The sequence below is a fragment of the Neofelis nebulosa genome, chromosome 17 (assembly GCF_028018385.1).
Source record: "Neofelis nebulosa isolate mNeoNeb1 chromosome 17, mNeoNeb1.pri, whole genome shotgun sequence".
In the NCBI taxonomy this organism is placed as follows: Eukaryota; Metazoa; Chordata; class Mammalia; order Carnivora; family Felidae; genus Neofelis; species Neofelis nebulosa.
In genome coordinates, this window is record NC_080798.1 from 58,162,224 (window position 1) to 58,185,889 (window position 23,666).

The 23,666-nt window shown below is 61.0% G+C and overlaps 1 protein-coding gene across 1 annotated transcript in view; it reads left to right on the forward strand.

Annotated features, from left to right (window-relative positions):
* Positions 1-297: 297 nt before the first annotated feature.
* The window catches only part of CRISPLD2 (cysteine rich secretory protein LCCL domain containing 2), a 58,429-nt gene continuing 35,060 nt past the window's right edge, over positions 298-23,666 (forward strand). The window contains exons 1-5 of the mRNA XM_058708574.1: positions 298-441; positions 14,378-14,695; positions 19,978-20,096; positions 22,726-22,858; positions 23,207-23,322. Coding sequence (XP_058564557.1) covers positions 14,453-14,695; positions 19,978-20,096; positions 22,726-22,858; positions 23,207-23,322 — 611 coding nt within the window. The 5' untranslated portion in view covers positions 298-441; positions 14,378-14,452. The remainder of the gene's footprint in view (positions 442-14,377; positions 14,696-19,977; positions 20,097-22,725; positions 22,859-23,206; positions 23,323-23,666) is intronic.

Genomic DNA, 23,666 nt, shown 5'->3' on the forward strand with positions numbered 1-23,666 from the left:
GTGGAAAGTGCTTGGCGCCTCGCCGGGCGCATAGTAAGCGCTCAGTGGAAACGGTACTTTCATGGTCGCAGTGAAGAAACTGCGCGCGTCCGCGTCCTGTCCTCTTCCGGCCAAGGTCTCTGGTCGCCTGCTCCGGCCCCCCCACCCCGCCCGCCGGGATCCGCGCCTGCGGCTCTCTCCGGGAGGGACGGGCGGGGCCGGGGCGGGGCCGGGGCGGGGCCTCGGCTCCACGGCCCTATCAGCGCCGCCGGCCGCCGGGGGGGCGTGGCGCGGGGAGCCTACAAGAGGCGGCGCGCAGGGTCTCTGCGTCCACTTCATCCCTCCGCTGCCCCCGGTGCGCGGCCTCTGCGACCAGCCCGCCGCGCCCACCGTGCCCGCCGTGTCCGCGCTGCTGCCGCTGCACGACACGGGAGACGCCGGTGATTGGGGAGCCCTGCGGAGGTAAGTGTGACTTCGCTTCCTCTCCTCTCCAGGCTGCGATCCGCTCCCGCCATCTCCGAGGAGGTGAAGGGGCCCCGGGCAGACGCCGTCTCTTGGGGCTCACTCTGCGCAGGCACTGTGCTGCCTGCGGCTCGGAACCGGGCTCGGCCGGCCGAGTGGCCTTTCGCAGGTGGAGAAACTGAGGCTCAGCGAGGACAAGACGTTTGCCCCAGACCTCGCAGCCAGGAGGCGAGGGAGTCGGGACTCAAAGCCGGTCTGACGGCCTGACCGCATATTCGTGCTCCGGGAGCCCCCCGGGTATTTAGTCTTGCCTCCCTTACGCAGTTCGCCAGCATCTGTTGCGTTCCTGTGTACAGTGTGGGCGTCAGTAAACGGAAAGCTGACGGCGTGGATGCTGCAGGAGTTTGAATGTGTCGACCCACACGTGGATGGCCACGGTCATCCACCCGCCTGTGCGTTCTGCCCCGGTTTACAGGGCCACGCCCCTTTACGGTTTTATTTGCAACAAACCTGCCAGGTAGCCTTTCTCTTCCCGTATTTCAGATGAGGACACCGAGGGTCAGAGGGGAAGTGGGTTTGTCCAGCTCGAGCCAGGGCTGGATGGAGCCCAGCTCTCCCTGCCTCCAAAGCTCCAGATGGAGGTGTCCAGGCGCGGGGCGCGTCAGAGTGCCTGCGGGTTTGGGAACACATGCGGGTGTCTCTTGGCCAGAGTGGGCATCTGCATACACTCCTGCTGGGGGAAGAGGCTCCTGACCTGAGCGCTGAGGGCTCGGCTCTGCGGTCCTGGGGAGACCCCCAGAGGGACAGTCAGAGCCTCCCTTGCCCAGGGCTCGGCTGGTGGACAAGCCAGAAAAGGCTTAGCTGGTGCCCACCCACTGAAGTCTAACTTGAGCTGGACGTCTTTTGGGCAAAAGGTGAGTTACTGCTCCGGACGAGAGAAGCGCCTGGGAGCCTGTGCAGATGCCCAGCTTGTCCTGCAAAGTGGGTTTGTGGACTTCCACCTTGAGCACTTGGGTGCCGTGTTCTGGCAGAATGACGTGACCCTGCCTTACCCCAGTGGGGTCTTCTAGAGTCACAATTGGCCAGGTTGAGAGCCGAGGGTCCAGCAGCACACGGTGAGGGACATGCCTTCTCCAGATAGACCGAGAGGCCTCCTAAGACTCTTGGTATTTTGTGCACCTGATTTTCTGTTTCTGCCTCTGATCTGGCTGCTTCCACATGGTTGTGGCAGGTGTCAGGCCATGCCACCTCCCTGCATTTTCACCCCTGGCACACACCTGGGCAGGAGGCCTCTTGGTCCCCATTTCACAGATGAGTAAACCAAGGCCCGGAGAGGTAAAGGTTGTGCATCAGGACCCTTGGCTGGCTGGCTGGCTGGTTGGTTGCAGACGCTGTGCTCTTAACTGCTGGGTCCTGCCTCCTTGAAGACAGTTCTCTGCCCAGCCTCTAACTCTCCCTCTGGACCTGACCCAAGATGTCGTATTGTCCGAGAGGGTTCCAGGTGAAAACTGTCGGCAGAGTTAAGCCCAAGCCCCAAGTTCCCAGTGACATGCGCCCTGGGAGGAGAAAGAAGTCGCTTTTTATTTTTTAATTTTTTTTAACGGAGTCTCTCAAGATGTAAAAGTGGAACAGCACTGATGACATTTACGAGAATACCAGCAACTGGTCCCGAAACTTAGAATGAGCCAGATGTGCACGGGGTTTTACATGGATGATCTCACTGCCTTCTTTATGAGGTGGGCACTGTCTTCCTTTTTACAAGAAGGAGACTGAGTCTCGGATGATTAAGGCATGTATACGACATGACGCAGCCAGGGCAGGGGACAGCTGGCCCCCCTCCTCCCCTCCCCTCCCCCCCCCCCCCACCCCGGCTGGGCCCCCCTCCAGATCCTGGAGGAAGGTGTTCATCCAGTGGCTAGCCTGCTTGCTGCGGCCGGTCAGGGCCTCTCATGCCGTGTGGGGTCGGGATCCCTGCCCGGGTTAAGGGTGGGCCTGGAGAGGGGCCGTCCTGACCCAGGGCTCGGGCTCCACTCTGCTGACGGGTACCGGTGTCGACGTGCGGAGAGCCCTGCTCTGGGACCCAGATCCGTGCTGGCTCCCAGAGCCCCCTCTCTGGACTTGGTAGCAGAGGGCCTGGAGCCTTGGCTCAAGTCCCACACTCCGCCCCTCCCTCAAAGACCCCTCGTTGGGTCTCTGGCCTTTTGTAGGCCGCGTTTGAAAACCGTCTCCCGGAGGCAGGACCCTCAAATGCTGACCTCTTTGGCCCGTGGGAGCTGGAACATTTCTTTTCTCTGTGCCTTTTATGTTTTATTTTTTGTAAACTCACTGGTGTTTGATCAGTCCCAGATGTGCAAGCCCAGCATCACTCAACAGGGCTGATGGCTTGCCAAGCAAGGAAAATACAGCGCAGGCACCATTTCATTTTACCTTCCGTTAACGGCGTTGAGTAGATGGTCAGACCTTCACGGGATGGGGATTCCAAGCCTCTCATAGAGTCCTAAACGAAGCACGCTCTGTTCTGGAACAGGCAGGGTAGGACAGATCTGGGGGGTGGTTGGCAGGACTAGCCGTAACCTTTTTGTTTTTCTTTCTTTCTTTTTTTGAGAGGCAGAGAGACAGAGCACAAGCAGGGGAGGGGCAGAGAGAGAGAGGGAGACACAGAATCCAAAGCGGGCTCGCGGCTCTGAGCTGTCAGCAAAAAGCCCGACGCGGGGCTCGAACCCATGAGCTCTGAGATCATGACCTGAGCTGAAGTCGGACGCTTAACCGACCGAGCCACCTAAGCACCCCTAAAATTTTTTAAAAACGTTTATTTATTTTTGAGAGAGAGAGAGAGACAGAGCGTGAGTGGGGGAGGGGCAGAGAGAGAGAGGGAGACACAGAATCGGAAGCGGGCTCCAGGCTCCAAGCGGTCAGCACAGAGCCCGACGCGGGGCTTGAACTCGGGAATGGCGAGATCATGACCTGAGCTGAAGTCGGACGCTTAACCGACTGCGCCACCCAGGCGCCCCCCCCCTCCATTTTATCCGTTTTAAAGTATACAGTCCAGCACGTTCAGCTCATTCACGACCTTCTGCAGCCCCACCTCTGTCCACTTCCAGAACGTTGTCATCAGCCCTGAAGGCGACCCCATAGCCACCATTAGCAGCTTCTCTCCATTTTCTGCTCCCGTGCCCCTGGCAGCCACCAATGTACTTTGTGTCTACGGATCTGCTTATTCTGGACATCTTCTGTAAACGGAACGATTTAACGTGTGGCATTTCGTGACTGGCTTCATGCACTTAGCGTGATGCTTTCAAAGCTCGTCCATCTTACAGTGTGTGTCAGGCTCCATTCCTCTTAGTGGCTGAGTAATATTCCACTGCGTGGATGGACCACGTTTCATTTACCCATTCTCCCTTCTTGGCTTCCTTCTTGAAGACGCGTCGACATAGGTCGTCTTGTTCCAGAATAGATCAGCGCCCTCCACGGTGGACACGGGGGAATCTGGCGTCTGGGTGTTTGGGGGGGACGTGTTGACATTCTACCCGGGGTCACAGCAGCCACTGGCAGAGAATCCTGTCTGAGACTTTGTGCCCCAGCCTGTGCAACTGTGGGTGTTTGTGGGCGGGCACCCCTTGTCAAGGCTGCAAGGACAGACGGTTTCTTGTGGTTCAGCCCCAAGGAGATTTCTCTTCTCGGATTGTCTCGGGTGCTGTGTCAGCTTAGACAAAACCACGGGATCCGGGGGAAAAAGAAATTCCTAATGCGCATCATGCAACCTCTGGACCATCACTTAAAAAATATTATAAATGATGAAATCCCACATTTTCAATCCAGATTTCTGGACCGCGTCCCGTTGTGAGTGCAGAAAGGCGGTATCCCAGAAGGAAAAAAGAACAGAGCTTTCCAGTTCCTTTTTTTTTTTTTTTTTTAAATGTTTATTTATTTTTGAGAGAGACAGAGACAGAATGTGAGTGGGTTAGGGGCAGAGAGAGAGGGAGACACAGAATCGGAAGCAGGCTCCAGGCTCTGAGCTGTCAGCACAGAGCCCGATGCCGGGCTGGAACTCACGAGCTGTGAGATCGTGACCTGAGCCCAAGCCGGACGCTCTACCGACTGAGTCCCCCAGGCGCCCCTAGACCTTTCCATTCTGTTTGTAGTCAGGTGGTCCTAGAAGCATTGAGCCTGCTCTGAAGTTCTCCTGGACTGGAAAGAGGCTTCTCTGATCTCTCTGGGATTGGGACCTTGCTGGCATCTGCTGGGACTGACTTGATCAGAGCCTGAGAGATCCTTCTGGAACAGACACAGGGAAAAGTGATAGCACCCCCGGCAGAGGGACCGTGTGTCTGTGCAAAGGCCTGGGGATGGGGAAGGGCCAGGCACCTAGGGAAAATGGTGAGAGGTCTGGTGTGGCTTGAGAATCTAAGCATCAGGCCGGGTGGCCCGGTGTCTCCCTGCAGGCGGCCTGAGCTGTACTGAGTTTGGACTTCCTGCCACAGGCTGCAGGGCATGCAGTTCGGAGCAGATCACTGTGAAATGGACAGTGTTCCCCAAAGTGGGGGGTGCCATCCCTACTGGTCCTCGAGGTGACTCAGCCTGTGCACAGACCCAGCAGCCAAGGCCCCCCCACCCCCATCCAGGAGCTGTCCTTTGCAGTCAGGGCGAATGTGGGTGATGCTGTCTGCCCCTAACGTCTGCCCAGCACCCTGCTCCCCTTTACGGCAAAGACAGAGCACCCCGGGCATCAGCGCTTGGGGCTGGCGTTCATGCCCAGCTGGGAGGACCTTATTTTGTTCTGATTTCCACACGTTACGTTTTACTCCTCCCCTCCAGTCAAGGCAGAATTGATCGTGTTCTTTGTAGATGGTGGCGATCGAAAATTCCCTTTTACTGGTACATTTCTGCGAACCCTCCATGCGGGCCATCTCGAGGAAAAATACAAAATACGGCCCAGCGCGGGTAGCCGGTGGGAAGGTGGGCAGAGCTAGGGAACGGGGTTTGCCGAGGATTGGAGTTTGGGGAATGCTGAATTAGTTTAGGGTGGGGCACGGGATTTGAGACCGTTACAGTCTGGGGCAGCGGCTGTCAAAGTGGGGTCCCCCTCCAAGGCGGGGGAGCAGCCGTCCCTGGGAACTTGTTAGAAATGCAGATTCTCAGGCCCCACCCCGGGCTTCCTGCGTCAGCGGCTGGGGGGCGTGGGGCCAGCAATCTGTGTCTTAACGGTGCTCTCTGGTGCAGGCCTGAACGCGGGACCTCCCGCCCTAGAAAGCGGGTGAAGCCTGGCTCTGGGGCGCCAACACAGAGGCCGGGTGGGGATGGCCGGCTAGTGGGGGTGGGTGGGGTGGAGCTGCGTGGAAGGTTCTGTTTCGGGGCCTGGTGCGACCGGAGGGAGCTCACAGGGCCAGACGGGAGGAAGAGCCCTTGGGGGCCAGTGCGGCCACCTCCCTGCAGGGTCCAGAGGCCCCCTTGGCAAGTTCTCGGCAGACTCCTAGCTTTTCTTCCGGAAGAAGGCTCGGCTTGGTGGCACTCATTGCTCTGGGGCCGGAGCGAGTGTCCTGGGGATTCTGGCACCTTCCTTCAGGGCACATGTGGGGCCCTGTGTGCCCCGGAGCTTTCGAAGCACGGCTGTGTGTGAGCCCCACACGCCCCCTCTGAAACAATGAGCCGTTCCCTGGACGGCACCGAAAACGTGTCTGCATGTGTGTGTATCAGCCGCTGCCCTTCCCGCCCCCAGACGGGCTCCGACACAGCCCGTCTGTTCTCCTGGGGGGAAGCGCCTGGCCGCTGAAAACCCTGTTTATTCCCGGGAACCTTCAAGGCTCGGGCGTCACTGGCACCGAAGGTATTTTCAGCTTTGGCGTCGCTGGACAAAGTGCCCTCTCAGACTTGGGATGAACTGCGCCCTGTCTGCGAGAGTCTGTGTCTGGTCCAAGTGGGAGGCCCCGGCCGGCCGCGGGGTTTCATCCGGGCTCCACTCTGAAGGGCTGTCAGAGGCCAGGCCCTGGAGCGGCCCCTGCCCTGCGACTTCCCCCCACCCCCCAACTCCGCCCTGCCCCGGGAGCAGCTGCCTCTCAGGCTTCCCTTGATCCATTCTTCAAACAGAAGCCAGAGCGATTTCAGACTTAAAAAAAAAAGTTTCCTTAAAGTTTCACATAGCAGAGAGGAATGCACACCCCTTCGTGGGCTGTGCTGGGTGGGGGAGACTTTTCCCAGAGTGCTTGGGCTCGCCGCCCGCCCCAGGGCACAGCCTGACCAGCCCCAGGCCCCTCCCACGGCCCCGCCCCCAGGGGCCACCGTTTCCGGACTTCTGATGCCTTAGGTTGGTCTTGCCTGGTTTTGAACTTGACGTAAACAGCACCGCTCCGCGACCCCCGTTTCCCCCCAGCTCCGCGGGCTTTGTGCCTGTCCTCGGTCATGCCGAGACGGTGACCGTCGCTGAGGCTTTGTCCCTGTGGTCCCTGCTGTGTGGCATTCCCTTGTCTTGAGAGTTCAGCGGGACCTTGTCGTCCACCGCAGCCAGAGTGGCCCCGTCCCCTCCTGTGCCGAACGTTACCATCCCCCTTCTCCAAGCTGTGTCCTCACGCCTTTCTTATCTGTCTGTTGTGATGTCTCCTCCGGTTCTCGAGGGCAGACTGCCTTGTGTGCCTCGACTATCCCAAGGACTCTGTGGCCACCTGAGGGCCTTCCCTGGGCCTTTCATCCGCAGGGCAGTGTGGAGATTCCACAGCCTGCTGCTGTAAGATTCTCGTGCCCGGTGTCTTTGAGCTTGGTCCAGAGCCGGGGGCTGTGACTCGCCCTCACAGTTGTCACCCGACAGCAGTGAATCGTGTATGTCGGGCAGGAGGCTGGGCAGGCGCCCCGTAGCCTGCAGCAGAAATGATCTGAGATGCCTGAATTCACCTGGGAGGAGAAAGGAAAGACACGGTCGGTAGGTACCCCTGGAGCCACTATTTTTCTCCTCTTCTTACCCTCTATCCTCTCTCCCTGGGAGAAATTCAGGGCCTCATTGTCCCCCCGAGGAATCGAGACTCAGAGGTTGAGGGACCTTTTGGGCAGCACGGGGCTCTGCAGAGTCACCATTCGAACCTGGGTCTCACCCCACGTCCACGCTTTTCCACGCTGCCCTCGGGCGGTCCTTGCCTGCTTGTCCTTGGGGGCCGGAGGTTCCCTGCCGTTTATCTGAGGCTTTGCTAAATCTTCGCGTGTGTACAAGAAGGCAGACGAGGGGCCCCAGGAGTCAAGGACAGGGGATTTTGAGAATATAGCATTTTATTGTCTACTCGCTTTAAAATGGCTCTTGGTTGACGTTGAACACAACTGATTTTTAGTTCCTTTTTGCAAAATGAGTTCTCTCTTTGCCCAGGATTTTGTGTGTTCTCGGCATAGTGTTAAAAAGATGGAATGGGGTTTCTTGTAGGATCCTGTTGGCCCCTGGGTTGTGGACAGCCCAGGGCTGGGGGCAGGGCGGCTGCAGGGGAGGGCACGGGCCTGCTCCCGCTGTGTCCAGCCCTGATCCTGTGGAGAAGAGTTTAAGAAAAACTGACTGGATCCTGCAGAGGACGAGACCCCCCTCCCCCCACCCCGCTTTCCCCCCTCCACGGCCCGGGGTGTCTGGTACTCACCCAGACGCTCTTCCCTGGAGGTTCTGGCCAGTTCTGGGATTTGCCCCAGACGCGCCGGGGCATCCCTCCTCCCCACTCCCAGCCACCGCTCCATTCCTAGAATTTTGGGTGGTTTGTGGGTATGACTGGGATCTGCCCTTGGCCTTAGTCACATTTTGAGTTCTTTGTGCTTCTGAGAAAGAGCAGAGCCTGGGGCCCCCCGGGCCTGTCGGGTTAGCTGCTGTCCCGTTGGGCCGGTATGTCACTGAGTGAGTCCGGCTGGCACGGGCCGGAGGCTAGAGGTGCCCTGCCGGGCGGGAGAGCCGCCCCCACGGCCAGGGTGGGCCAGAGACCAGGGCGCGACGGACGTTCTGTGTTGACTGCGAAGCAAGCTGCTCGTGTTGGAGCCTCCGGCCCCTCGCACATCAGACGGGGCCGACGACCGCGGTGATCCCATCGGCCTGCGGAGTACGGGGAGTGGGGGACCCGCCACCCTGCGCCGCCCCGTGCGCGCCCCCCAGCTGTTGGCTGCGGTACTTGGGATAACTGTTGGTGGGACAGTTAAGACCCGCTGGGGTGTGAGGGGGAACGAGGCTCAGCGCCAGCCGGCATCGTGCTGGAACCAGCTCGTGACGTTTTGTTAAATTTCCAGAAAGGTCGTGAGCCAGTTAAACACAGCCATCGTCAAACATCAAATTACGTAAACTTACAGTTAAATGAGTCCTATTGAAAACGAGGCTAATCTTTACTGCACATCCCTGTTCCCTCTGCCCGTGAGGTTCTTAGTATCTGTCCCGTCTCTTTGATGGAAAGACCACGTGATGCTGTGCTAGCTTGAGACTTTCCAGAAATCCCATGTTCAGTGACCTCACACGGGCCGCTTGAAATTGGCCACAGTGGGAATGTTTATACCAAGGGAACTGGCAAACACTACTTATCAGGGTGAATTCTAAGAAAATGTTTTTTGATGTTTTTTTTTGAGGGTGGGGGAGGGACAGAGCACGAGCAGGCGAGGGGCAGAGAGGGAGGGAGACAGAGAATTCGAAGCGGGCTCCAGGCTCCGAGCCGTCAGCACAGAGCCCGACGCGGGGCTCGAGCCCACGGACCGCGAGATCGTGACCTGAGCCGAAGTCGGACGCTCAACCGACGGAGCCCCCAGGCGCCCCTGAATTTTTTTTTTTTTTTTTTTGAATGTTGGTTGTTAGACATTTATCCACACACGCTGGTTCCAGCCCTCAAGAAGCACACGGTCCAGCTGGAGAGGCAAATGGTACGAGCAGGCACAACACAACCACACGGGGTGATGAGGTCTAGGGCTCCCGCTGCTTCTTAACTCAGCGAAGGCTGGGCCCTGGAAGGGGGTGGAGCTTCGTGGCAGTCCGGGCAACGTGACTGGGTCGTTGTCAATGGGAATGACCGTGTACCTATGTACAGGCAGTTCCCGGCCAGATAGTCAACATTAATGCCCCAGACTGGGCTCATTTTAATTTTTAAAAGTTTGAAGTAGGCTCCACACCCACCCCGGGGCCCGAACTCATGACCCCAGGATCAGGGGTCGCGGGCTCTACCGACTGAGCCAGCCAGGCTCCAGACCTGGCTCGTGATGGCTTGGAACCTGCTTACCCAGAAAGCCGGGAGAAGGTGGCCACGGCTCAAGGCACGTACTGAGTAAAGTGTGTTTCAAACTCGGGGGAGAGTTTTTGACCCCCACAAGCATCACACACGTAATGCAGTTTTCCAAAATCAGGTTTCGCGCGTCAAGGCAGAGGCGGGGCTTTGAAATAGTGCAGTGAAGTCACGAAGAGAGAACAGTCTTACTCCATTCCCCATTATTAATCCCATCCTTCTAGAAACTTCCCCAAGCGATGCTCTGTGGCACATTGAGCATCATCGTCGTCATGATGATAGGGAACGCGTACGAGGCGCTCAGGTTCATTGTCTCGTTCGTTGCTCAGCACACGGCTCGTCCCATGGCCCCAACCAGGCCAGGGGGGCGAAGCCCTGCTCATCAGCGAGCACTCAGGTGAGAGGCCGCTGCCTTCTGGAAGCCTCCTGGCGCGTCAGCACGTCCGCAGACCTGTCCGGCTTGCTCACCGCTGACCCGCCAGTGTCAGACAAGCCCCGTCGTTCCCCTCTGCCCTGTGGACGTGGCCTCTGGGGCCCCGAGAAGCTACATGCCCGGGCTGCGGGGGACGACTGAGAAGCCAGCGCCACGCGGAGTCCTTATACGGCTCTTCTGATCTCGTCGGGAGGAGGAGACCCACACATTCACTCCACAAATATTTATGGAGCACCGACCTGTCTGATGTCGGCGGCTCAGCGGCGAATGAGCCTGACGGGTCCCGGGGTGTGTGATTCAGCAGTGACCCCTCAGCTGAGTCTTTACCGAAAGAGCAGACGTGAATGTGCCTGGCCTGGGCCAGGCGGGGCGGGGGGGGGGGGGGGGGGGGCAGGTTGGGGCCTTGGGATGAGCTGTGGGAACAGCATGTGCAGCAGGGAAGAGCTTGGCACCTCTCGCGGCTGACTGCTGACAAGCCCAGCGCGGAGATTCATCTTCCTGGCAGGCTTTCCCAAACACGGCGGAGGCAGCGCCCGAGGGTGACGCACGGAATCCGGAGCAAGCCCTCTTTCTCTCACTGGCTCCCGAGAGGCGGGTTTGGGGGGGCGGCCTTGCCCGGGAGGTGACCGTGAGGGCACCCCTTTGCTGGGTCGGGAACACAAGGGTCTGCTGATCCCCTACAGGTGCACGGAGCCCTGGCGGGGTGGCGTGTAGGTTTCAGGGCCCCTACCGCGGCCGCAGCCGTGTGTTGGGCCTGGGTGGCTCAGTCCGTTAAGCTTCTGACTTCAGCTCCGGTCACGATCTCGCGGTTCGCGAGTTCGAGCCCCAAGTGGGCTTTGAGCCTGGAGCCCGCTTCGGATTCTGTGTCTCCCCCTCTCTCTCTGCTCCTCCCCCACTCGCCCTCTGTCTCTCTCAAAAATAAATAAAAACATTAAGGGAAAAAAAAGGAAGTTCCCCCAAGCTTTCAGAAAGCTGGTTGTCACGGCTTGGCTCCCTCCCTAACTGGCTGCCTCACAGACACCCGGCAGGGTCTCCCGGACTCGGTTTTGCTTTCTGTAAAGGGGGGTGGGAAACCGCCACCTCCCTGACGGACTCCAGATGCATTTAAGAGCTCCGGGCAGTGTTGTGGGAATTTGATCCCTGCGACTTCCCTCTGCCAGGCTGGGGTCTTGCCGTCATCTCCCTCCCCGCCTCCCCGCTGGCCTGACATCCGGTATGTTCTCGTGAGACCTCGGTGCCACTCTTACTCGTACCCTCACGGGCTTGGTTCTGCGACTGCGGCAAGGGAGAGCCGTAGCTTCCGGAGGGTGCTTCTGCTGGGCTGGGCAGCCGTCCCCAACGCGTGGCTCAAGCCGTGGGAACAGGCCAGGGATGACAGAATGGAGCAGAACTTTTCTAGAAACAAGGTTTGCCCTTAGCAACCCCAGGAGAATCAGGGGTCCGGATCAGAGAGCATCTGTCCGTGCCAGGGGGTCGGAGGTCAGTTTGGCACGGGGCCATCAAGGGCACATTGGCAGATGGGGGTTGGCTGGCCACCAGAGCTGGTGATGGAGGTGCATTTTGGTGAAGGGTCACCGTGATGTAAAGGTTTTAGTCCCCTGGGGGGTGACACATGGGCGCCTTCTCATGGCCAGGAACCACCGTCAGACCCAGAGACCAGTGGAAAGAGGGTTGTGAGTTGAGGCTGGGCTGTCGCGGGGCCTGTCCCTGGCAGGGTGGGGCCGGAAACTCCTCCAGGAAGCCCACCCTCGGGGAGGCAGGGCAGGGCAAGGGAAGGGCTGTGTCCCAAGCCCACTGTGTCTGCTCCCCTGTTGTATGACTTTGGGTACTTCCTGAAACCGCAGAGGCCTCAGTCTCCTCCCCTGTGAAATGGGCGCAGTAGAGCCCAAACCCCTGGCTCATCTGGTGGGTAAGACGAGTCGTCGAGAGGTAGGGCTCATCAGCGTCAGCCTCCTGGGTCGGTCGGGGAGCGCGCCTGTCACCGGGAAGCCGCAAGCAGCCTTGGACAGCGCATGTGTCTCGTTTGAAAAACCGGTTTAATTTTTTGATTGTGGGTGGGAGAGGGGCGGAAGCGTCGCGGCCCTCCGTTGTGATTTGAGCTGTTGGGGCCGCGGAGGCCGGATGCCGCGCACGGGCCCCGGGAAGTGGGGCTCGGCCTCCTGATTTACCGTGTCCCCCTTGCCTCCTTCCGTGCAGCGGCCGGCGCGAAATCAGGAACGGAGTCCCCTTCATCCATTTATTGCCTGGTGCACACGTGTGAGGTTGCCACAGCGGCCGTGACCAGGCCTCACCGGCCGGCGGCTCCAACAACAGTTCTCGCGTTCTGGAGGCTCGGGGTCCGAGGCCCCGGTGTGGGCCGGGTGGGTTTCTCCTGAGGCCTCTCTCTGTGGCTGTCTGCTTCCTCATTCCTTCTCTTATGATGACAGCAGTCAGATTGGGTCAGGGTCCGCCTAGTGACCTCGTCTTAACTTCACGACCTCTTTAAAGCCCTGCCTCCAAGCACAGCCACACTCTGAGGTGCTGGGGGCCTCAGCCCCGTGGTCTGGCGCCACAGCCCTGCTGTCCCTGTGGTTCCCCTGCAGCACAGGCTTTGCTGGAGCATCAGGACCCGGGCCTTGCCCCTCCCCCGTGGGGCCCCCCAGGCCCCCCGAGCTCCGGCAAGGCCCAAACACCTTCAGAACCAACAGTGCCCTGGGCATGCTGCCCACGAGGTGCTGTGAGTGGCCCAACCTGGGGCAAGTCTGCGTCTCCCGGGCACGGATTCTCACGGGGGCCAGGCAGAGAAGGACCAGCCTATGAGCTCTGGGCACAGGAGGCCCCATTCTTTTTTTTTTTTTTTTTCTTTTTCTTTAACGTGTATTTATTTTTGAGAGATAGAGTGTCAGCAGGGGAGGGGCAGAGAGAGAGGGAGACACCGAATGCGAAGCGGGCTCCGGGCTGCGAGCTGTCGGCGCAGAGCCTGATGCAGGGGTTGAGGTCATGAACCGTGAGATCCTGACCTGAGCCAAAGTCGGACGCTCCACCGACTGAGCCACCCAGGCTCCCCGCTACAACTTACTTATCTAACCCGACGTCGTAATGGGATTTGTTTATGCTGACGCTCACACGGCCCTGGGTCGTTCCTTTTGCCCTGCTGTGTGATCCTGGGGCCCAGTGCCCCACGGTGTGTTTACCTGTCCCCGTGCGGGAGTCATTTGAGTGGGGCCCCCAGGTGATTTGACCCTACCCGGGGCTTCGGGCGAGTCACGGTTGATTCATACGAGTGATTCATGCCTCGCGCCTGCGGGGGCGCCCTGGCCCTCGAGCTGCCGGGGCGCACAGACGCGGTGCGGTCGTGACGCCCGATGGGCGCTCTGTGACGTCAGTCTCTGCTCTCACTCCGTCTTCGATGGCAGTTCAGGGTCAGCATCTTGGCATCTCTGTCAGCCGGCCTTCTGCAGCTGGGAAATGTTCATATATGGTGACGCCACTAACCCGGGAGAGAGGTCGGGACCCCGGGGGTCTACGTTACTGGACTGACGTGCCATCCGGTCTCCGGGGCTCTGCCCCAGAGGGAACTCCCTGGGAGGGAAAGATCCAGAGAGAGCCGGGCCTCCCTGCCGGATGGCGGCTATTTCTGTCTGCAGCAAGGCTCGGTCAGGACCCTGGAGAGTTTCCAGGGTCAGAGTGGGAACTGCCCCGTTCCCATGGCTCCTGGGTTCCAGGCTGTGCCTCCCGTCCCTCCCTGCCCCCTGCGTCGTGCCCCTGGCAGACCCAGCCAACCCGATGGGTGAGAACTGGTTACTGCTCATGTCGGGGGAGACCAGAGGAGGTTTGAGGCAAGGGCGGAGCCTCTCGGGGCCCGGGGCGGGTCGGCGTCCCTCATGCTGTCCGCCCCGCCGGGGGCGACTCAACCCAGAGGTGGGTTTCCTCGCCTCTGTCCCCAGCCCGAGTGGGAGCTCCCTGAGGTGACGCACAGTGTCCTCTCCATCTTTGCGTCCCCGGGGTCTGGCGCAGAGATAGATGCCCGGTAAAGGTCCCGGTCACTGACCGACCCTGCCCGGTGAGCAAACACACACCCTCCAGCCCTGCCTTGTCCTCTCGGACCCGACGACAAGCCAGGACGAGGATCACGGTCTGTGGGGGGAGGGAGGGGGGGGGCGGGGATCCTTGGTTATTGAGCCTCCGCGAGCCTCGGTTTTCGCGTCTGCAGGGTGGGGCGAGCGATGGCCGTCCTGCTCTCTGCCCATTCGAGCCCGCGCTGTCGCTGGTCTCATACTGACTGATGTCCCTGTCGCCCTCCGCTTCCCTTCAGAGCTCTCGCACCCCAGCACCGCCTCGGGAGCCCAGCCCGCCTCGTCGCCCCGGTGCCCGCTGCCTGCCTGGCACCATGAGCAGCGTCCTGAACGGCGTCGTGCCCTTGGGGCTGCTGCTGCTGCTGGTCTGCGGGGCCCAGGGCTTCTTCCTGCCCAACGTCACCCACTTGGAGGAGCTGCTCAGTAAATACCAGCAGGACGAGCCCCACTCCCGGGTCCGGAGGGCCATTCCCAGGTCGGACAAGGAGGAGATCCTCGTGCTTCACAACAAGCTGCGGGGCCAGGTGCACCCCCCAGCCTCCAACATGGAGTACATGGTAAGCGCCGCGCTCCCGCGGGGGGGCCTGGGCTGCACCTGCTCTTGTCCCGAGGGCGGGGCGGGGGCAGGCTTGGGGTCTCCCGGCGAGAGAGCGCCCCCCCCCGCCCCCGCCTCCGTCCTTCACACCCAGACAGCGCTCGTGAGTTCCCCGGGAAGCAGCCCGGCCCGGGTCCCGCCCGTGGCTCCCCGCTGGCCCGTCCTCGAGGCCGTCTAAGGGCTGGGCTTTGGTGAGCCCAGTCCCAGCTCCACTGCCTCCTTGTGTGTGGCCGTGATGTGTGCCCAGCCAGTGGGAGCCTCGGCCTCCACTTCGAGAGTCCCTCCTCTCACGGCTCTGGGACGGCGTGATGACGTCGCGTAAAGTGCGGGCCACAGGTGCTCACCCCGGGGCCCTGGTCCCTGGTGTCACGCCGCAGCTTGGTCCCCGGCCGGTCTCGGGCCACCCTGCTGTGTCGGAGCGGCAGCGGGGGGCCGAGTCCGTGAGGGATGGGGTGTCCGTTGGTGAGGGGCTGGCAGACGGGGGACGGTGGAGGGTCCCCCGTGACCCTGGGGAAATCCGACACGGAGGAGTAGAAGGTTAGCCGGCTCTCCCAAGTCCGTGCCTCCAGCCCTGCCCGCCCGCCCGCCTCTCCATTCCTGCCCGCACCGCTTCCGGTCGCCCCAGCCCCATCAAGTAGCTGCTGCTGTCCTCCCATTTCACAGAGTAGGAAACTGAGGCCCCAGGTCAGAGCTGGTCGTGGCAGAACCGACTGCGGGACCCAGGCTCAAAGCCACCTCTCCGCACTCCGTTTAAACCCTGGCACCCGCACGGCCCCTGCCGGCATCCACGGCCTCTCCAGCATTTTCCATCCTCTGTGCCTGTCCCCCCCGACACCTCAACTAGCCCTGGGGCTTTTCACCTCCCATGTGGCCCCCGCTGGCCCGTCCTGAACCCTGCTTCCTTTTACCTTCCTGACTTTCACGAGGTTTGTCTCCTGAAGCCTCCAGGCCCCTGTGTGCCCAGGGTGGAGCCCACGTGCTCAGGCCTGGCACTCGGGGCCTCTGATCAGGAGCTCCTCTGTCCTGAGAGGCCATTCTGGGTCCCCTGAAGATGCTGCAGGCCGTCCGTCCCCCAGGAGTCTGGTCCCCACCTCGTGCCTTATCCCGTCGTAAGCAACCGTCGCTCAGTACCCGGCTCGTCTCCCTCCCCTGGACCTCACCGTCCCTTTTCATGGTGCCTTGTGCCGTGACGTAGGAGGCCCTCGTGGTCAGGGATCATCCCGCGTGCCTGCAGAGCCCTCATCGTCACCGTCTGTGCCCTCCCGAGGTGGCCCATCCCCGGCTAGAGGGCACATGAAAGGCTAGCCGTGTGGGCAGAGCACCCCCGAGCACGGCTGTCCTCTGGGAGTTTGTCACGAAACCATTTCTGTCTTCCCTCAAGAAAACCACCCAGGCGTTTACTCGGAAGGGGTTGTGCTAATCTTTGTTTCGTTTTGTTTTGAGAGAGAGGGAGTGAGCCAGGGAGGGGCAGAGAGAAAGAGGGAGAGAGGGAATCCCAAGCAGACTCCACGCCGTCGGCACAGAGGCCGACACAGGGCTCGAACTCACAAACTGAGATCACGAGCTGAGCCAAAGCCAACAGTCGGACACTTGAACGGCTGAGCCACCCGGGCGCCCCGGGGTTTGTGCTAATCTTAGGAGGAAGAGTGGGCACCCTTTCAAAATGCCGATGTATGAGACAGCTGATGCAGACCTTTTTAGGGTTAAAGCCGTCGAGAATTAGAGCGGATTTCTTTGTGGCTTTGGGTGTGGACTCTTCCCCCATCCTTCCCAGGACCTGGTGGTTTGGCCTTGGTCCCTGTGGGGAAGGGACACTCTCTACCTCTCTGGATAGGTCCGTCTTCCTCCCGTGCCCCTCCCCACCCCAAGGCCCTGTGTGGTGCCCGCCAGGGAGCAGAGAATTTTCCTTGGCCTGAAGCTTGACTGAGCCCCAAACCCCCGGGATCCCGTCTGCTTCCTGCCTCCTTTTGGGAATAGGCTAGGTTTATGCTGGTCTTTTCGTCACTGCCCCGTGCTTGCCCAGGGGCCTTGTGGGAGATTCAGCGCAAGTGAGCAGGGCTTAGCTACGCAGCAGGGAGGGTCCCAGTGCAGCCTGGAACGGGCCTGCGTGTTTTCGTGTTTGTTTCCTCGCATGACTTCAGGATTGGAGCTGGGATCTGGGTCCTTGGGTCTACACGGCCTTTCAGGGAAGCTGAGCCTTCACGGGTGTGGTCGGGGCCACCTCTGAGCAGGGCCACGAGGCAGGGAAGGAGGCACGAGTCCCAGTCTCTCCCCGGTGCTGCCCCTCTGTGCATCCTGCTTCCACACAAGCAAGTGGCAATAATTCGAGAAAACGTCTTGAAAATCTAGCTTCTGGCTCAGCCCTGCCTGCCGGGGCTTTGAGCTGCAGTCCCTTGAAATAGCCTCAGCATTGAAAGGTGGTTTTGTTTTTAAGTTTATTTATTTTGAGAGAGAGAGAGAGAGAGAGAGAGAGAGAGGGGGTTGGGGGGAGGGGCAGAGATGGGATCGGGGGAGGAGAGAACCCCAAGCAGGCTCCATGCTGTCAGCACAGAGCCTGACGCGGGGCTCACGAACTGTGAGACCTTGACCTGAGCCGAGATCCAGAGTCCGATGCTTAACCGACTGAGCCAACCAGGTGCCCCGGAAGGTGGATTTTCAATCTCCAAAGAGTTAAGGCACCCTCTTTTGAGGTTTTATAAGTGGACAGGCTCCGGAGCCAGCCTTCCTGGCTTGGTAGCTGTGTGACTTCAGGCAGATTAGTTAGCCTCTCTGTGTGAACGTTTCCTGGCCTGCACCACGGGGACAGTAAAAGTCCCCTTTTCCTAGGGTGGTTGAGAAGAGTCAATGAGATGATGCACGAGTACTAAATATGTGTTAACATATCGTTGCTGTTATCAATTTAGTAGCTATTATTACTTTAGTGGAGCAGGACTGGCACTTGGTGACAGTGTGCAGAGCAAGATGAGACACCCCCCCCCCCCCAACCTTGGACGCCAGTTAAAGCTGGGCTGGTAAAGTTGTAACTTCCCGCTGTGTGACCTTAGGCAAGTTACCTAACCTCTCTTAGTGTCAAGGTTTTTTGTTTTTTGTTTTTTTTTTGGTCTGCAGCAATGGGAAAATCAAACCTACCCCAAGGGCTACTGGTGACAATCAAATAAGAAAATGGGGCTGATACTGTTCCCTGGCAAGTGCACTGCCCCGGGCGGGGGCAGGGTAGGTACCTGAGAAAGTGAATTTCCTTAATGCTCCTGTAGTGTTTACTGAGAGCCACCTCGCACCTCACCTGGGGGCTGGATGCCTGCTCGTTCAGCCTCCCCCCAAATCCTAGACCAGCAGGCACCACCAGCCCCCCTACGAGATGGGGAAACAGAGGCACAGAGAGGTGAAGCCACTCGTCCACGGTCACACAGCCAGCAAGGGGCGGCGCGGGGCCCCACACCCAGGTTCACGCAACACGAACACTCTCCCTGGTGCCCTCACGGCCCTGTTCTTTCCGTCTTTCTTCCGCCAGTCACCCCTTTGGGGGGTAAAGAGTATTCACCTGTGTCCTTCCTTCCGCAAGACGTGGACTGGTCGGCGGGGCTCGTCTTCAGCTGGGAAAGCACAGGCTGAGCGGGGGTTGAGGGGCAAGGTGGGGACTGGAGGGGACCCGTGAGGGCTGGAGTGAGTGGGGGGGCCGGGCCCTCCCTGCCTGCGTTCACCCAGGCACGCGTGCGTCATGCCGGGGCGACAGTCGTGGCCTGCGACACCGCCGTGGCAGGGGGGCACTGAGCAGTAGAGGGTGTCGCACACGGTCACAGCCTTGACTGCCAGCCCTGCGCCCCTCTGTTCGGGAAGCATCGTTCTGAGGCCCTACTACGTGCCGGGCACGGCCGGAGCCGAGTGGCGGTTGGGAGGTGAAGGGCAGGCCCCGGGAGGAGGCCTCGGATGCAGGGGCGGGGAGGGCTGGGTCCCCGTTTGGCCGCGGCCTGCTGCAGACCACGTGTGGAGTCTGCCTGTCTGCAGCCAGAATTTCAGACGCCTTTGACCCCCGAGGTCTGCCAGGCATGGCCTCGCCCTCCCCGCACGCCTCCCCGCTGAGTTGTAGAAGATGTTATGGCCCCGGACCAAAGGCACACAGGGTTCACGCTGCTCAGAATAAACAGTGAGCTTCTGAGAAGCTTCTGAGAAACCCCTCAGGGCGGGGTCCGCGCCTGCACAGGCTCTGCCCTGCCCCCCTGGGCTCCGGGAAGGACCTTAGCCGGCCGGCCGCTTCCAGAGAGGTCTCGGTGCGAGCTGCCACCCGTCCCCACTGTGTCCCCCCCACCCGGCGCATGGTGTCTGTTCCTTCCCGGAGCATTGGGTGGTCCACTGCTTGGAGAAGGAGTCACCACGTTGGTCCCGTAGTGGGTTTGGGAGGGGGTGACCCGTAAATCCAGACATCACGGTACGCTACGGGGGGCATCTCATGGTGGGAGTGGGGGCTCAGATCTGCTAAGGAAAGGGCATCAGCAGGCAGGTCACCCGCCCGAAGGCAGGCCCGTCCCCTGTTGACTGCGTGTGGCCTCTGCGATGCCAGCTCCCGTCCCCCTTCGGGCCGTGCCTGGGCGTTGGAGAAGGACCCCAGGCAGAGGCGGCACAGCGCTCGGTGGGCACTAAAGGCAGGGCGCTGTCGGCAACAGAGGAGCCTGACGTCTGAATGCCCCTGGCTGTTCGGGACTCTGTGTCACTGAGGCTGGAAAGAGGTGGCGGGGCGGGAGGCCGGGGAGGCGCTCAGCTTGGCGGGGGTTCCGTACCGGGGTCCCGCAGCCTCGCGTTCCCGGCCACGTCCCGGGGTTCTGGCCGACGGTCTTTCAGTGATCACCTACTGTGTGCCAGGGGCTGGGGCTCTGCAGAGAGGGAACAGCCCCTGCCTGCCCCGCAGGCCGCTGTATCTGCCCGATGGCGGGGATGAGGCCAACGGCAGTTGGCAGAGGCCCGGAGGCCGTGCCACGGGCTTGCCCGGCGTCCCCGGCAAGTCCGAGCCCGGGCGGGCGCTGTGAGGACGGCTGGAGGCCCGGCTTCTCTGGGCTCCTGGCTGACCTGCTGCTCTCCCCTTGCCGGCTCAGGAACCCGTCCGACGTGTGCACAGAACGCGGTGTCCAAGGGGCTGAGCCCCGGCCCGCGGCTCCACCTGGGGCCCAGGTGGGGGTGTCGCCGCAGGCTCGGTCCTGACACCGTGCCTGACTCTGGCCTCCCCCGTGCCCCCTCCCCCTCCCCCTGCAGACCTGGGACGAGGAGCTGGAGAGGTCGGCCGCGGCGTGGGCTCACGAGTGCATCTGGGAGCACGGGCCCACCGGTCTGCTGGTGTCCCTTGGGCAGAACCTGGCCGTCCACTGGGGCAGGTAAGAGCCGCCGCGGTCCCGCCCTCACTTGTGAACTGGCCGCCACGGTCCATTGTCACGTCCAGCCTGCTCGTCGGTACAGACACCGATCGCCGGGCTCGGGCTTTCTGGAGCCGGGCTCTTCCGTTCCGTGTCCTTGAAAGGATTCCTGAGGGAGCCGGCTGGGTGAGCTGGGAACGCGGGGACGTTGCTTGCAGGGACAGGCCAGAGTGTCTTCTCCGCCCTCGGATGTCTGAGTCCTGCTCATTCTCCAGGGCCAGCCAGGCTCCGCCTCGCGAGCGGCTGCCCTCCTCCTCCCCTCCTCGTCCGGGGCAGGCCGGCTCTCACGGCCAAGGCCCCCTTGCCTGGAGGAGGCTCTTGACGGTGGTCTGTTACGTGTCGCCCCTGGCCTCCCCAGGGTCAGCTGGGCGCACGGCCGAGCCCCTGCCCGGCTGACGGCTGGTTTCCTTAGAGGACGGGGCGGGGGTGGGGGGGCGGGGAACGTGTCTTCTGGGCCAGCACAGACCCACTGCCCAGCCGGGCGATGTCCTCCAGGCCCGGACCCAGAGCCAGCCAGGGGCTCAGGGCCCCCTTGGGCTTTGCCTCTACCGTTGACAAGTTGGACTGGACTTGAAGCGTCCCCTCGAAGGACGGGTGGGGGTTGGCCTGACTTGCAGCCCAGATGGCTCCCGGCTCTCGCGTTCAGCGTGGCCACGAGCAGTACCCTTCCCTTAGGCCACGCGCTCTCCTGGGACAGAATCTGAGCAGGTGTCACGAGGGGCCCAGACACGTGACTTCACGGAAGCGAATTCACACTTTTTTTTTTGTCCTTGGGTGAATTCTGCTTTTGATAAAATCCGTCCTCCGATCGCACGAAAAGACAACGTCGACAGGCAGGAAGCCCTTCATCCCACGGCCCCGGCTCAGCCGCCCGCACTTGACTCTGGCGTAGCATCTGGCTGTGGGCCGGCATATTTTTACACAGTCGAGGCGGTGGCCAGGACAGCCTTTCATCCTTTTTCCTCCCTCCTCAGACGACGTCAGGCAGGTTTTCTCTTCCGTAGCCGTCCCGGCTGTCGTCGCAAAGGCTGCCTTCGGGCCGCCCAGCGGACAGGCCCAAAGTGAGCCCCTCCATCCTGGGACCTAGCCTCTGCCGTAGCTGCATCAGGCCCCCCCCCGGGAGGTGTGACAGTGCAGAGGGCGCAAAGGTCTCGCCCCTCCTGGGTGCGTCGTGCCCACCTGCCTTCCCAAAGAGCCCCTTGTTCTCCGGGACCCCGCGGCAGCCCGGCCGTGGCGCTCCGGGGAAACGGGCGGGCCAGAGTGTCCCTTCGCTCCGTGGCTGTGTGGCCGCGAGCGTCTTTTCCTACGCGGGCCCTCGGGAGAGAGGCCGTTTCCCCGGCCACGTCGCTGACCGCCACCGTTCGCTGTGGGTTCTGACAGTGTTCCAAGACCTCCAATTGCCCGCTCACCGCGGGGCTCGTGGACGCGGCCAGACCCCTCTTGCCTTTCCTCTTTATCGAACCCGCTTTGTTTACAGTTGCTGGTGACGGTGACTGGGGATTTACATCCAGTTTATTTTCTCTCCCGGTCAGGAGAAAATGATGCCAACCCAGCGGACGGAGCAGTGGCCAGCAAGGGTGATGACCGGGTGGGGACAGGCGTGCCCTCCCCCCGGGAGCAAGGGAGGGCTCGGGTGATAGAACCCTAAACAGGAAGTTCCCCAAAGGGTCTGCCCACGTGACTGCAGAGCTCTACATGCCGGTTCCTGCGTCTTGAATTCCTTTTCCGCCTCGTATCTGACTCCTGGGGTCCCCGGCAGGAGTGCGGCCAGCCGTGACCGCGTGGAAACGAGAGCCTCCGGGCTTTTGTTTGGGGGTGTCAGGGACCCGCGGCCCCCCCCCCCCCGTAGCCAGCCATCTCCCGGCTTTCAGACCTTCCCCGCCGCTGCGGAGGTCCTATCTGGGCCTTACCCTTACAGTTACTCACTGTTGTTCTCTGCACTGACCTTAAACGGACTCAGCGCCTGAAATCAACCTGTGTTGTTGCTTTACTTTTTTAATTTTTATTTTTTAAGTTTATTTATTTTTGACAAAGACAGAGTGCGAGCATGTGCGGGGGAGGGGCAGAGAACGAGGGAGACACAGAATGGGAAGCAGGCTCCAGGCTCCGAGCCGTCAGCCCCAGAGCCCGACGCGGGGCCCGAACTCACGAACTGTGAGATCATGACCCCGGGCCGAAGTCGGAGGCTTAACCGGCTGAGCCACCCCGGCGCCCCGTCAACCTGTGTTTTAAGCGACATCTGGGAAATGTGGGGCTCAGGGGCCACGTATATTTTCCCAAATGTACACTCGATTGTAACGTAAAGAATGGCTCGCTGGGGGCCGGGCGGACGTTTCCTGCACACATAGGTGGCATGTGGGCCCCCCAGGGACTCTCCTGGCGCCCAGGGGGGCCCGGGGGTACCCTTGTGAGGGGAGCCCTTGCACGTTGGGGTTCTCGGCAGTGATACAGGCGCCGGGCGGGATCTGCGGCCCTTTGCCCGGAGCCTCCCCTCCTCCCGCCTGCCCGTGCGTGGTGGCGCTGGGAGCCGCGGCCTCTGTCTGCTGGGGGTGCGGGGGCCGGGACGTGACAGGCTGGTCTGCCCCCCCAGGTACCGTTCTCCCGGCTTCCACGTGCAGTCCTGGTACGACGAGGTGAAGCACTACACGTACCCCTACCCCCACGAGTGCGACCCCTGGTGTCCGGAGAGGTGCTCCGGGCCCATGTGTACCCACTACACGCAGGTAACGCTCCAGGCGCTGGCTGCCCCCTCAGCCCGGCGCCCCCCGAACCCCTTCACTCACCTGGCCGCGCAGGACAGCCACCCAGCCGGGAAACTCTGCGCTCTCGTTGCCGCAACTGTTTTCTTTGACGTGGCGTTAACTCCAGGTGTCGCCGGCGGGCCGGGCTGGTGTTTGTGACCCAAGTACGGAAGCTGAGAGTGTAACAGGGATCTTCAGGGGGTTGGGGGAAAAAAAAATCTGGTCCTTCCCCGCTCCACATCATACCCCTTTAGCACCAGCAGCCTGTAGATCAAGGTCACGTCGTGTTGGCTCGTCCTTAACTCTGACACACGGCTGTCCTCTTTTCAGATAGTCTGGGCCGCCACCAACAAGGTCGGCTGTGCTGTGAACACCTGCCAGAGGATGAACGTGTGGGGAGATGTTTGGGAGAACGCGGTCTACCTCGTGTGCAATTACTCTCCAAAGTAAGAACGCGTGACGTGGCTGGAAGGGCTGGGATGCGCTCGCCGGCCATGGAGGACCAGCTAAAATCGGCTTGAGTGGTGAAGTCTCTTCACGAGTTCACATAACGACACACCTAGCGATTGGTGCATCCGGTGTAGCTGAAAAGCGCCGCAGTATCGGCGAAGACTCAAGCTCTTTCTGTTTCCTGGCTGTGCTATCCTAGCCTCTTGGTTCCAAGATGGCTGCAGAGCACCAGCCATCACATCCCCCCAAACTAAAGGGAAGAGAATGGTAGAAAAGGGCTTTCTCTTAGGCCTTCCTCACCCCCGGCCCACTTTCTCACGTCATTGGCCAGAACCAGGCC